Source organism: Melospiza melodia, chromosome 12, assembly GCF_035770615.1.
Source record: "Melospiza melodia melodia isolate bMelMel2 chromosome 12, bMelMel2.pri, whole genome shotgun sequence".
Classification (NCBI taxonomy): Eukaryota; Metazoa; Chordata; class Aves; order Passeriformes; family Passerellidae; genus Melospiza; species Melospiza melodia.
In genome coordinates, this window is record NC_086205.1 from 27,329,691 (window position 1) to 27,344,438 (window position 14,748).

Consider the following 14,748-nt stretch of genomic DNA (forward strand, 5'->3'; position numbering starts at 1 on the left):
CCTGCCTGGCACACGGGACTGATCCTTTCTGGAAAAGGTCAGGGCTGCAGGAGCTCCCTCCAGAGCAGGCACCACCCCAGCTCTGCCAGGGCAGTCTGAGCCTTTCCAGCAGGGAAGGACAGGACAGCCCCGTGCCATGGGCTGTTTGCTCCAAGGGAAGGGCTGGAATGCTGCCCATGGGGACAGGTTTGTTCCTGGAGCTTTGTTTGGCTTTGCCTCGTGCCACGAGTCCTGCAGGGCAAGGTCCCTGACACCACCCCTACAAGAACTTCCTGCAGCAAGTTTGATTTCCTAACATTTCAGGGCTGTAATGAGGTGTCCACGTCCTCCGTGGCACTTTGTGCTCTGCCTGTCGTCCCACCATGGAAAACACTTGGTAAACTTTCCTTGACATGGTGAGACTCATTAAATTGTTTGCAAAGCCAGCAAAATAGGGTCCCTGACATTTCCATATTTTGTTTATTGCTTAGCAGCAGGAGCTCTGGGTTCTGGGAGGAAGGGGGAGAAGGGAAATATTTGTTCTGGACTTGGTTTGGCTCCAGGACCTGGCCAGTCCCTCGTGCCAGAGCTATGATCCTGTTCCTGCTCCCATTATTTTATTTTATTTTATCCATTTTTATTTTATGTGCTGTTCCTCCCTGGTCGTGCTCCCCCTTTGCTGCAGCTGCTGCCCCAGGACACAAACAGGAGATAAGAGCCCAGGTGTGAGATGATGGAATCATGGAATCACAGACTGGTTTGGGTTGGAAGGGACCTCAAAGCTCCGCCAGTTCCCCTCCCAGGCTGCTCGCAGCCCCATCCTTCCTGGATCCTGTGATGCTGGGCCATTATTCCCTGCCCAGGGCCAGGACATTGGAATGGGATGAACTTTAAGGTCCTTTCCAGCCCAAACCTTCTGGGATCCAGGGATTTTCTGATTTCAATCCCACTCACTGAAGATGTGCTGATCTTTGTGCTCCTCTTGGAGAGACTCTTTTCACTTTTCCCATCTTGAAATGCGCCCAGCACTTAATTACACCATGAATAAATTATCGGACAGGATAAAAGTTACTGCACCAAAAATAAACAAATATTTAACTGGATTTTGAATTGTAGGATGAGTTCGGGAGTGTTCCTCCGGAGGCTGGAATGGTTTCCGGGCGGGGCGGTCAGAGCTGGCTCGGCCGGTGCCTCATCGCGGCGGGGCCGCGGCCGCGGGGCTCGCTCGGCGGGGCCGCCCTTGCCTTGGGGGGCTCCAGGGAGGCGGCGCTGCTGCCGCCGTGCCGGCCCGAGCCGGGGCCGCGGGCAGCGCGGGCCGTGCCCAGGGTGCCCGCCAGGCGCAGATCGCCGGCGGGCAGCGAGCGCGGCGAGCCCGGCAGGGCCCCGCTCAGCCGCCGCAGCTCCAGCACCTGCTCCCGGGCCCGGCCCAGCGCCGCCGTCAGCTCGAAGCGCTCCTCGCACTCGCGGCGCACCGTGTCCTGCAGCACCGAGTTCTGCAACGACAAACGCGGCAATGGGCCAGACATCACACCCGAACTGCCCGGGGACACCACTCCTGCAGCAGGGAATTCTGCACAGAAACACCGGGAATGGGCCAGACATCACACCTGGACTCTCCTGGGACAGGGACCCGCCCTGCACTGTCCTGCTGTTCCCAGAGAAGTGCTCAGATGGTGTTCCTGCTCTCCTGCCCAGCTGGGAGAACTGGGAATGCTGCTCTTGGGAAGGGAAGGCAGTAATGGACAGAGGTGCAGTGACACCAAGGGGTTAATGCTGCTTTTCCCTGTAACCCTCTGCAGTGGGAGAGCACAGCCTGCATGGAACCAGGTGTGGAATCAGATACAGAACCAGGAATAGAACCAAATGTGGAACCAGGTATGGAATCAGATATGGAACCAGGTGTGGAACCAGGGATGAACACATGGAATCACTCATGGTGATTCCATGCTGTCCCAGCACTGCCAAGGCCTCTCTCTGCCATGTCCCCGTCCTTGGGCACAGATCGGTCACAACCTCACTGGAATTCCACTCACACCTTTCCCAACCTTTCCAAGGAATAGATCAGTACCAACCCTAGCACCAATTCACTTGGAAGAGTTTTATTTTTGCTGTTGACCAATTCTTTTTCCTGCCACTGAATTGCTTTGGACATTCCTGCCTAATCTTATCTGCAGTCCCTGACTCCACATTTCCCATGGAGCAGCTCTCTCCTCCCTTCCCATCATATTCCAAGCATTCAGCAAATGTTTGTGGTCAGAATATCCATCAGTTGGATTTCTCTTTGCATTTAGTTCATTTTTATGCATTCCTGAGTTAGGGAACGTGGCTGCACTGGTGGGAGCTGGGGTACCAGTTCAAGGAATGAGAAATATCCATGTCTTCTACTCTAAAAACTGGGAATTCTTCTTTGTTTACTCATGTCTGGGCAGTGGGACATGAGGCTACAGACTAAGAAAGATCTTGCAGGATCTGAAAAATAATTTTTAGTAATATATTTTTCTATGAAGCACTAATTTAAGCATTTGCTGAACTGAAAGTTCATGCCTTTTGTGATGTACCGTATTTAGGAAATGATGATGGATTTGTTTGAGAAATCTTTGCATTTCAATGGATTTTCTGGTCACAGACCTCTGAATGGTTTTAGAAATCACATGTCTCCAAGTAAAAATAACCAGGCATTTCCTGGGTCCTGTTCCTACCTCCTCCTGAACTTGACTCAAACTGTGAATCAGCTGTGTCTTCTCCTGGGTTAATTTTTCCAGTTCATCTGACTTGTGCTTAATTTCTTTCCTCAGTTTGTCCAGGAATGATTCATTGTTGCTCTTTTCCATGGTCAGCTGGAACTCAAGCTCACTGATGAGCCTTTTAAGGCTCTGGATTTCTTTTTCCTTGTCTCCATCCTTCTCTGCCACTTTCATTTGGGCATCTTGGAGCTTCTTCTCCAGAATTTCCATCTCCATCCTCAAGCTCTTGGTGGCACTGGATATTAAACCTGGGATCTGGGTGAGATCAGACGGGAATTAATCTCCACTCAGAACCTCTAAATATGGAGAAGTAATAGCAGACAAATGGTGACTTGAGGAAAAAACCAACAAATTCAAACTTGCAGGTCCTCAGAGAGGAAAAAAAAAGCTCTGAATTTACATAATTCCCTCAGAGGACACCAAAGAGCTGTAAATTAATCACCACTCACTGAGAACACAGAGATTAATTAGTATGTTCAAGATCAAATAGAGTCATTGAGGTAAAAAAAGGGGAAATTTAACTTCAAGTTAAATTTATTGCAAGTCGGTGTTTCCTCAGGGTTTAAAAACCATGGTTAAATATTTGCCAGGTGAACAAAGCCAAACTCATTTTCAGCTCTAAATCACAATGTCCCAGATTTTAAATAATAATAAAACCTCATTACATTCCTTTCATTTTCCAGATTTCTCAGGTTTTCTCAGGAATTGTATCAAACCTTTTGGAAACTCAGTTTCCAGGTCCAATTTCTCAATTTCTGTATAAATCTTGAGGGGGATCTGGAGCTCCCAGCCCCCTGTGGTGCCAGCACCAGTCCAGCCCAGCAGGTTTTACTGGCCCTGGAGCTGCAGGTTCCCTTGGGAAGGGGAAAAATATGGGTGGGATTGTGGCACCTCATCATAGCCTGAAACAGCCCCAAGCTTTTAAAAGTGATGATGTCAGATTAAATATAATCAGCAACTCTGGGGATGTAGATGGAGTTTTGGTGCTGAAAATACGAGATGAGAAAGAACTTCCACACCAATGAACTTGAACTGGAATAGTTCTTTTCAGATTGTTCCATTAAAAATAAATTAAATATACTAAGACTGTGAAAAAGTACTGTGTCATCTAGAGCAGATGACACGCAGAGAAGGTTTTATTCCTTCACATTCCAATTTTTTACAGTTTTCTGTGATCTTCTGCCACAAGTTTCCTCTGGAGCATTGCTCACCTTCTGCTGGAGCTCCTCGTGTTCTCTCTGGTACTTTGTGATCAGCTCCTGCTGTTTTTGCCTCTCCAGCTCCAGCTCCACTCTGGCCTCTTCCCTGACTTTGAGAATTGCTTCTTTGTGCCGAGCCTCCCCCTTGGCCAGGTCCATCTCCAGCTGGGGGACAAGAGGGGTCAGTGCCACTGTCACACTGGCATGGGATAATGGGATGGGATGGGATTGATATTGTTATTGTTATTGGGATGGGATGGGATTGATATTGTTATTGTTATTGGGATGGGATGGACCTTAAATCCCCCCCAGTGCCACCCCAGCCACGGCAGGGACACCTCCCACTGTCCCAGGTGCTCCAGCCCCAGGGTCCAGCCTGGCCTTGGGCACTGCCAGGGATGCAGGGGCAGCCCCAGCTGCTCTGGGAATCCCATCCCAGCCAGGAATTCCCAATGTCCCACCCATCCCTGCCCTCTGGCACTGGGAGCCATTCCCTGTGTGCTGTCCCTCCATCCCTGTCCCCAGTCCCTCTGCAGCTCTCCTGGAGCCCCTGCAGGCCCTGCCAGGTCACAAGGGGCTCATCCCACACCCTTCTCCACTTGGAATATTGGGTGAAATTTCCCAGTCCTAGCAGCACCTCCAATAATTCACATTATAAATTCAGCCATCATTTCCCCAGAAATGATGGATCCCAGACCCTTCTCCAGTTAGAATATTGGGTGAAATTTCTCCAGAAAATTCTGGATTCTGGAGGAAACCCTGAAGGCTGCATTTAGAAGAACACTTTTCCTTTCCCAGGCTGTTCCTATTCCCTTTGTGCAGCTGATTCTGATGGATTTCAATGCAGCAGGCTGAGAGCACAACAGGCACATTAAATGCACAACACAAACCTCATTATTTCAATGATTAAAAGCACAAAAGCCCACAATGAGCTTAATTACAATTATCTAATTCGACACATTATTATGAGCAGAAGTATAATAAATCTCCCCAATGTCTTTAGGGGGAAAAGAGAAACTGGAAATATTTTCATTATTTTTTAAAGCAAAATATTCCCAATTCAGGGTGTGGAAGAAGTGCAAATCCCCCACTGTTATAGCTTAAAATTTTTGTATTTGTAGGATGCTCAGAGTAGACTCTTATAATAATAACAACAATATCAATAACAATATCAATAATGACAATAATTATAATAAAATATTAATAATAATGATTTTATAATTATAATATATAAAATGAAATTGTTAATATATTAATTATAATCATATTATTATATAATAAATTTTGTTACAAACATAATTATTCTGTAATTAAGATTATATATTCTATAATTATGTAATATTAGTAATTAATATTATACTAATATTAGTTATTTAATATAATAGTTATTACATAATGATGAACTATTATTTTCATTATTATATAATAATATATATTGTTGCTTATTATTATATTATATTATATTATATTATATTATATTATATTATATTATATTATATTATATTATATTATATTATATTATATTATATTATATTATATTATATTATATTATTTTGATATTTCTGTGTTCTTAGATGGGAGTTGGGATTCTGAACATAAACCCCCAGATTTATTAACTCCACCTATTATTACAGACCCCGATCACTTTGTGGAGGCTCCTTGACTCCATAGACTAAACAATTAAAGGCAATATATAAAAACCTGAGCCCATTCATACAAAACCTTTCCCATTTAATATTTGAAATTAATAAAGCTGAGATCCAGAACAGAATAAAGTGAAGGTTGATGTTCCAAGAGAGCACATTGGCCACTAATTGATTTACAGCCACTTACACACCCCTCGTTAATTAATATCTTAAAAGCCTAAAAAATGAATGTGTGCACCCATCTGTCCAGGAGGGATTTCTGCATGGAAAGGTGGCTCAGGGGAGGACAGGAGCACACCTGGAGGTGCCCAGGGAATGACTGATGTGGCACTGGGGGCTCTGGGGACAGGGTGGTGTTTGGGCACTCAAAGGAAACTCAGCAATCCTGGGATTCCTTAAATATGAGTGTTCCAGTGGAGTTATTTCTTAAATTACTCCCTGAAAGTGACTTTTTTTTTGTTCCACTGAAACCATTTCAGGTTTATATGTATTTTAAACAGAAAACTTGACTTTCTGGTGCTCTGCAGTGGCACAAACCAAAGGCAATGTTGTCACTTTGTCACTTTGTTGATTTTTTTGGCTGCTGAGCTGAGTTTTGGGGCCTTGCTGTGGCTGCATTTTAATGGCTGTGACACCAAAGCTGAAATTGCTCCCTCTCCCTCCCACCAATCTTTACTTTGTTCTCATGTCAGGCTGAAAACCTCTGATTATGGAGCCAGCCTGATCCCCTTCCCAAATTATATCCTGTGACAGGGAAGGGAAGGGGTTTCCAAAGAAATGAAACTGATCCTAATTACTACCAGTCCCCAAGTTTTCCTGGGACTAAATAAAGCTTTCAGACACTGAAACAAAAAATACAGTAATTTCAGTCACCAATTATGTGAGGCTTAAATCAGACAAGTCACAATTATTGTTTAACTCTGCTTTTAAATTTTCCTTCACTGATATATGCACTTATTTTAGTTTCTTATTCTTTTTAATATATATTTTTATTCTTTTCAATACATAAATATATTTTTATTTATTATTCTTTTTAATTGATGAATATATTTTTATTTCTTTTTCAGTTCAGGGTTTTTTGGTGCTCATGGAGAAAGCTGCAGATGAAAACACGGGTGACAGCTGTTCATGGGAAGCAGCTCCCCAAATCCCTCTGGAAGAGGCTGCCAGGAGAACTCCTGGCACAAAGGGTATTATGGACAAGCTGTGGCTGCCCCTGGATCCTGGCAGTGCCCAGGCCAGGCTGGTTGGGGGCACCTGGCACAGTGGAGCTGTCCCTGCCATGGCTGGGGTGGCACTGGAGGGGCTTTAAGGTCCCTCCAGCCCAAACCAGGCTGGGATCCTGGCATTCCATGAACTTGAGCCAGCATTAAATGTGCTTTTGGAAACAGGGGGCTCCCCAAACAAACCCTTCCCTGGGATTTCAGGGGCTTGAGGCCCCAGCAGACCCAGAGGCCAAAGGCAAACACGATTTGTGTGTTCCTGACAGATTTTTTGGCTGATTCACTTCCATACCAGGCTGTGTGTGATTCCATGACCCCACCACACGTGGCACTGGGGGAGATCATTCCCTGCTTTCCTGTGCCCTTGTGGAACTGAACCCCCCAGAGCAGAGCCCCCAGAGTCACCTTGTCCCTCCAGGAGTCCTCACTCTGCACCTTCTGCCTCAGTGTCTCCTGCAGCTGCTCTGTCCTGCTCTTCAGCAGCTCCCTGGAAACACAAACTCCATGTAAACCTGGGCTCTGCCCACACTGCTGGCATCCCCTGGCCTTGCAATGAACTCCTGCTCGTCCCTGCCCCAGGAATCACCACCTGGGATCCCCACCAGGCACTCACTTGCCTCCTGAATTTAATGTTTTAAAGAAAATACAGTGCTTGATCTTCCACTTCAAATGGCATTTTAATGGTTCTTTGATATTTTCAAGACAAATTTCAAAGAACACAGAAAGACTTAAAATATTCCTCCCAGAACTTGTATTTCATGAGCTTGGAATATTAGGCTCATTAATTTAAATTTGTAATGGGTTTGGAATGAGCAGCACTGAGTGCTTCCTGTCATTCAAGGCACTGTTTGTTACATGGGGCTTGTAGGGCAGGACTCTGGAGAGGTTAAATTCCTGCCACTGATGCTGTTAACAACTTGTCCACCCCAAAAACGCCTCAGTGTTCCCTCAGCCAGGCTCTTGGACAGGATCTGGTGCTCGGGGAGGTGTGAGAGCAGCTTCCCACCAGTTCAGCCTGTGCACAAAGCTGCCACTGTCCCTGGGATTGCTTTGGGATGTGCAGAATGAAGCACTGGGCTTCTGTTTGCCCTGGAATGGGATCGAGCTGAGTGCCTTTGCTTTGGACTCAGCAACCTGAATCCATATTTATTCAAGTACCTGCAGCAGAATCTCCATCTCCAGTTTCACTCTGACAGCCACAGGCTTGATTTCAGCATTTAGGAGGCACCAAGTGCTCTGCATTTCAGGGGTTTGAATATTCCCTGCACCTTGAGCACAAAGAGCAGCTGCAAAAATGGGGGTTTGGGGCTCAGATTAAACTCCAGCTGAAGCCCTGCAGTCCAAGCAGAGCTCCTATTTTTTATTGCACATTTTCTTCACTTCACCCAAGTTTTATCTATCCCATAATAATTTAAAAACCCAACTCAATGACCTCCAAAATCTGCAGAATTTCCAGGACACCTGAGCCCAGCTCAGCTCCCTTTACCTTTCCTGTTTCAGCATCAGCACCTCCTGCTCAGTTTGGCCCAGCAGAGCTTTCAGGGTTTCCAGCTCACTCTCTGATCTCCCAGTTCTTCTTTTCAGATCTTCTTCTCTCCTCTCTTTCTCAGCCACCTCCTCCTGCAAATGTTTGCAGACTTGTTGGCAAACGAGAAGGGATTCCTCCTTTTCCTTCAGCTCTTTTGTAAGTCTACAGATGAAATAAAGAAATAGCAGCATTGTAGTTACTATATTCTTATTTATAGACAGAAATAATAATGCCTGGAAAATAAAATATTGGTCAAAACTCTATGTGTTCTTCATGAAGTCAAGTCTACTGACTTGACCGAATTTTTTAAAATTTATAGAATAAAAACTGCATTAAAATAATAAAATGTTTGCTGTCATTGCTCAAAAATATGAAATATCATTTCAGCATTTACCTCGACTCAGCAATTCCATTCTCATATTTGATCTTTTTCAGTTCATTTTGACAGACATCAAGTTCTGTTGACTTCACCCTAAAAAAACATTGGGAAAAAAGGATATTACCCAAAGAAATGAGCTTTACTCTTGCAGCCTGGATATCACTTCTGGGTGTGTTTTCCTCCTTGCATTTTCCATTTCAGATAAAAGGCATGAACAGAAAGTTCTGTCAGCTCCAGCAATGGTTGTTAATAATTGGAAGTTACACTCCCAGTGCCATCAGCCTGACCTGGATCACAAATGTTGCAAACAAGAAGTGAGATCTTGCAACACTGGTGACAATTTTGAGTAATAAATGAATAAAATGGAACAAATGCCAATTTTGTAGGTAAAAGGGCTGGAAACTTTTCAGGTTTCATGTCATTATGTCACCATTGCACCAATTAATAACCATGGTTAAGGTTCATATTTACATTTAAACAGCTATAGAATATGTTGTTTTATTAAACTGCGCCCATATTACGCTGAAATGTTAATTTACACTTGGAAAGCCCTCAGTGTTTATTTAACTGTGTTCATGACATCTTTGTTTCCCACTCAATCCTTACATTATCACTGCAGTACTTTGTTGCTAAGCATCCCAAATATTTGCAACTCGGTCATGGTCAGACCCCTGAGTGAGGGAACTGAAACAGGAGGTGCAGAGCAGAACAGCACAAAGCCCGTGCTCAGGTCAGGGAACCAGGGGCACAGAGGGCAGCTGGGTGCCCACGGGCCTGGCAGTGCCAGCTCTGACTCCTGAGCCCCACAGACACGGCCTGGGCCTTTTCAGCAGCCTCTGGATTCTCCTGGAGGTGATGTCCCCCAGCTGCTCCAGTGCCCACGGAGGTTTCCAGCACTCAGTGTGGAATTTGGGATGTTTTGTGCCGTTGGGGTGTCAGGCTCCTGATGTGGGAGTGTTCTGAGTGCTGGGGAGTGCTCTGGAAATTGGAGAAAATCCTGCAATGATCTGGGTTGGAAGGGACCCCAAAGCCCATCTTGTTCCACCCACACTTTCCATAGACCAGGTGGTTCCAAGCCCAGCCAGCCTGGCCTTGGGCACTGCCAGGGATCCAGGAACAGCCACAAATTCCCTGGAAAACCTGTGCCAGACCTGCCCACCCTCCCAAGGAACAATTCCTAATTCCCCATATCCCACCCAACCCTGCCCTCTGGCAGTGCTCTATCACCATATTTTCCTTCCTTCCTACATAAACATGTGTACACACACATTTTTAGTCCTGGATTTATGTGGATATCCCAAAAAGCCTCGTACACCTGTGTGAGGTGAGGCACTGCCTCAGGCTCCTTATCCCTCCTCTGCAGCTCCAGCAATCCCTGCTGCAGTTCAGCAATCCCTGCTCCCACAGCTCAGGCAGGTGCTTAGGAACAACCATAGGAAGATAAAATAGTTCCTCTGCTGGTCAAAACCTTCTCAGAGCTTTCTGACAAGCAGCACTTGCTGGAAGAAAAAAGCGGCAGATGTGTTTTGTGTGCAGTGGAAGCAATCAAGGAATGGGAATCTTACAGCAACAGCTTCTTGTAGTGCTCCATCTCTGCTGTCACCTTCTGCAGCTGCAGGCCAGCTGTCTCCACCTGATTTGTTAAATCTGAAAGCAAAAACACGAGGTTGTGTCTCTGTTAATGTTAAATTAATCCACTTTAGGGGTTTGTTTCCAGGTGGGACCTGCAGCTCCTCACTCCCACCTCAGGCAGAGCAGGGCACACAGGCAGAGTGTCTTTACAGCAAAAATCTGGGGTTTGTTTGTGTGTTTGGGGCTTTTTATCCCACCAGAAAACACTAACTTCAACTACACTGAAACATGAAATGCTTTAAATCAGATTGTTTGTACATAAAGCTGAGAGCAAACAGATGCAGGAAGGTGGCACCAAAACTCACCTGGAATTCACTTCATCTGAAACCCTGGCAGTAATTAAATGGTGTTGTACTTGTCTTAACCTCTATGTATTATCTTTCAGAATACATCACCTCAGCTCCAATCAGCCACTGCCTTTTTCCCAAAACAATATCTGTTTTTTCCGTTAAATTATCTCATCTGATTTTGTGTGCCTTATATCATCATTTCTATGCTTTTAAATTCTGAGAACAGCCATAACTTGCAGATGTGAAGCCTTTGAACTGAAGCAGCAGCACATGGCTCAATCAGATTTTCATCTCCATGAACATGTCACAGAATCATGGAATGCCTTGGCTGGGAAGGGACCTCAAAGCTGCTCCAGCCCAGCTCCCTTCCACTGTCCCAGGCTGCTCCCAGCCCCATCCTGGAGCACCTCAGGGATGGGGCAGCCATCTGGGTATCCCTAAATATCCTCATGAACAAGGGCTGCCTTTCCAGGACACCTAGGAATGATTTGAAATTAAATTTTCTACCAAAAGGACAGCGCCAAAAATACATGGGAAAAAATCCAATGACAAATCATTGCAACAGGTCTGGAAGTGAAAGAAAAAACAGGATTATTCCTCAGAAAGCAGCAGCAAACAAAGTGAGGTGACCTTGTCTCTGAAGGGAACAGCTCCCAAGACGGTCCTTCAAAGCTCCCTGATGGATCTTCCCAGAAGCCAAATCTGTCATTCCTGTTCTTAAATTTATCATTTCACCCCAATTCCCTGAATTTCTGTAACTTTTCCCATGTGTCTCTGTCAGTCATTTCCAGCAATGATGATGGATGAGCCCAGTGTGGGATTTCCTGCCAGCCACACCTTATCCTGATAAATCCTACAAGTGGAGGAGTCCCTCTTTTCACTGAAGGGAAAAGGAAAATTGTTCATAAGACTACAACCAAAAAAAAAAAAAAAAATCAGGGAGAGAATTATACAGAGTAAAACACACAGCACCTGTTGGCTCTATCAAACTGGGTGGACACCAGAAGGAGCAGAACCCTCTGCCCATCCTCACAGGAGAGGATTTTCCCAAACAACTCTTTCTGACCTTTTTTAAAAATTGTTATTTTAAAAGATTTCTGCCAATGATTAATAACTGTGGTCTTTTTTCTTCTCCCTCGGTGTGGGAGTGTGGACACAATTCTGGAATAAAGGAAAAGGAGAGGGATGGTGCTGGGTTTGTTCTGTGCTTTGGGTGGTCTCTCTCAAAGCTGTTTCCTCTTTCACTCCATTTGTTCCCAGAAGTTTTCACGCTCACTGAGCATGGACAGGAGTTTTTCATGAGGGAAGAGATGGATTTAATTACACAAATAGTTTCTGCAATCTTCTCCAGAGAGAATTCCCACCAAAGCCAATGGGAGCTGGTGAGCAGAGAGTCCCACACCCATGGAGGCAGATTCCAGTGAGAACCATGGCAAAAATCAGGCAACTAATAGGGAGAATGGCAATACAAAGGGAAACTTGTGCTGCAAACCTGCTGAATAGAGGAAAATGTATTCAAACCCTTATGTAAAAATGTTCTCTGGTAATGAAAATAAAGCCAACTGCAAAACATGCAAAGCCAACAGAAAGAGCTCACCCACTGTAATAGTGATACTGGGCTCAGTGTGCAACAACCACCACGTCTCAGAGATTCAGCAGGCCAGACCCATCTCAGTTTCACTATTCCTGTTGAGTTTTACTCATTGCTGTGACTCAGAACGGCTCTCAGCAGAGTCACAGACCTTCCAGTAACCCCTGTGAGCTGTGTGTGACAAGGACAGGGGCTGGGGGACACAGCCTGGCCAGGCACGAGGACCTGCTGAGCCACAGAAACAGAAACACAGCAAACTGGGGCTGCTTCCTCTTCCCTGGGCAGATTGCACCACTGCAGCCCCTGGCGAGTGTGAGACAGCCAGCAGAGCCTGCCCACAGCTGCCTTGCAGGAATTGAACCGCCCAGTTTGCATCCGAGGGCACGGTGCCCCAGATCCTGCCTGGAAACAGCAACAACTGCGAAAGCTTTCTGTGAAAAATCAAAATAATAACCAGCAGCACATTGGGGAAGCAGCCACTCTGGAAGCCATCAGCTCCACAGCTAATTCCTAACAGATTCCCAGCCAGGCTGGAGCAGAGGCACACGTGGTAGAGCTGGGTAATTTTCTGCTTTTCCTGCAAAACCTACAAAATCCCACCCAATATAATTGCTGACAATTTGGGGGTAATCTAAATAAATGCTCAACGTTTCATACGTGTGTACAAAAAAGAAAATTATTTCCCTGAAGTTAAGACTTCATGGGGAGGTTCATAAAGCACTGCTCAAACAGATAATGGAATCCAGATTGGTTTGGGTAGGAGGGACATTGGATCCCACCCCAGCCATGGCAGGGACACATGGCACTGTCCCCACTGCTCCAGCCTGGCCTGGGGCACCTGCAGGGATGGAGCAGCCCCAGCCTGGGCTCAGAGCCATCCATCTGCCATCCCCAGCTCAGAGCCATCCATCTGCCATCCCTCCACCCTCCCCAGGGCCCAGCCTGGCACCCACTGGGGGCTGAAGATGGAGCAGGAGCTGGACAGAGAGCACACAGACCCCTGGCCAAGGCAGAATGGGACCCAACCCCTTGTGCTGGATTTCCCTTGGATTCTGGGAAATAGGAACTTGCAGCAATTATTTAAAAATTACTTAATAACTACCCCTTGTATGGGCCCTGAATTTGGCCAATCAGCTGTGCCAAAGGGGGCAAAAATATTTTTCTCAGAACACCAATTCCAGGCAAACTCAGATGTACACTGAACACAGATAGCTGCCAGTACATTTGTTTAAGGAGCATAGCAGGCAGTCTGTGAGAAATATGAAATACAAGCATGAAAAATGGCAGTGTCAGAGCAGGAAAACATTGCCTCACCACGTGTTCCTAAGGAGACCAAAGCAGTGAAGTAACACCCCAAGGCCTGCACAGAACAGAACTAATTCTTTGTATTTGTAATAGCTCATGTCCTGTGTTCTCTAAGATAATTTTTTTTTTTTTTTTGTCTACACAACAAAGTCCTTCTTTTAAATTGTGACTCACAAAAGTCTGGAAGGAGCCCAGGGATGGACTCCAGATTTGGATCCCTTCAGGAGACCTCCCCAGTGCCATCAGAAGTGTCCAAAGCACCCAGAGCTGCCAGGGGAGGAGTGGCTGGGGTTTATCTGCCCCAGCTTGTGCTGCTGACCAGGGCCAGGCTGGGCTCCAGGGCCCTCTGCCTCATCCTTCCACCTTCAGACACAAAACCAGCAGACAAAGCAGCAAAAGGCACCAGATTCTACATAGTTCTGAGTGGCACAAACCAAGGGCAGCCTCAACAGCATAAACCAACAACTGCAACCATGCAAACACGACAAAATCCTTAAGTAGGGAAAAAATGTTATTTTGGCAGAGGCTGCTCCCCTCCCACGCCCCCAGAGACACAGGACAAGCATGCCTGCACTCACAAGGATTGGATTTGCTCATCCGTGGCCAGAGTTCACACTCCAGCATCAAAGGACTGGCTCTAAAGCCTGAATTTTCTGCCTCTATTCCTGCCTGTTTGAGGCCAAGCTAATTGGGATATGTCACAATTCCTACAGACCTGCTTCTCCTACTCATTAACGTTGGTGTGAAATACTGGAAAAACTAAACAGGAAAAAAATTGGAGATTCTGACCTTAATTTTCCTTGGGGATCATTTTTTACCCTCAGTGTTTAGGCCAAGCAGACAAAACAAAATACAATAAAGACACATCCTTTAATACAGAATTGTGGTTTGGGTGGGAAGGGACATTAAATCTCATCCAGTGCCATGTCTTCAAAGTGGTTTTTAAAGTGCCATTAAAGACACTCCAGGAGATGAAAACACCTCCTTTCCTTTCCACAAGGAGGGCTAACATCCCTCTCCTTTCCATAAGGAATGCTAACATTTCCCTCCTTTCCATGAAGAATGCTAACATTTCCCTCCTTTCCATGAAGAATGCTAACATTTCCCTCTCCAGCTGCAGTTTTCCATCATCTCTCATCAGCCTCATCATGGCAGCAGACCACCAGGTTTAGATTGGGAGCAGGAGCAGCCAAAGACTGAAAATTCGGATTTTTTGAGCATCACCAGCAATT

General features: G+C 45.7%; 1 protein-coding gene across 1 annotated transcript in view; it reads right to left on the minus strand.

Moving 5' to 3' along the window:
- Positions 1 to 2,462: 2,462 nt before the first annotated feature.
- LEKR1 (leucine, glutamate and lysine rich 1) overlaps positions 2,463 to 14,748 on the minus strand; it is a 28,784-nt gene continuing 16,498 nt past the window's right edge. Inside the window, exons 6-11 of the mRNA XM_063167439.1 lie at positions 10,264 to 10,345; positions 8,714 to 8,791; positions 8,278 to 8,481; positions 7,197 to 7,278; positions 3,935 to 4,087; positions 2,463 to 2,978 (exon numbers count right to left, since the gene is read on the minus strand). Coding sequence (XP_063023509.1) covers positions 2,463 to 2,978; positions 3,935 to 4,087; positions 7,197 to 7,278; positions 8,278 to 8,481; positions 8,714 to 8,791; positions 10,264 to 10,345 — 1,115 coding nt within the window. The remainder of the gene's footprint in view (positions 2,979 to 3,934; positions 4,088 to 7,196; positions 7,279 to 8,277; positions 8,482 to 8,713; positions 8,792 to 10,263; positions 10,346 to 14,748) is intronic.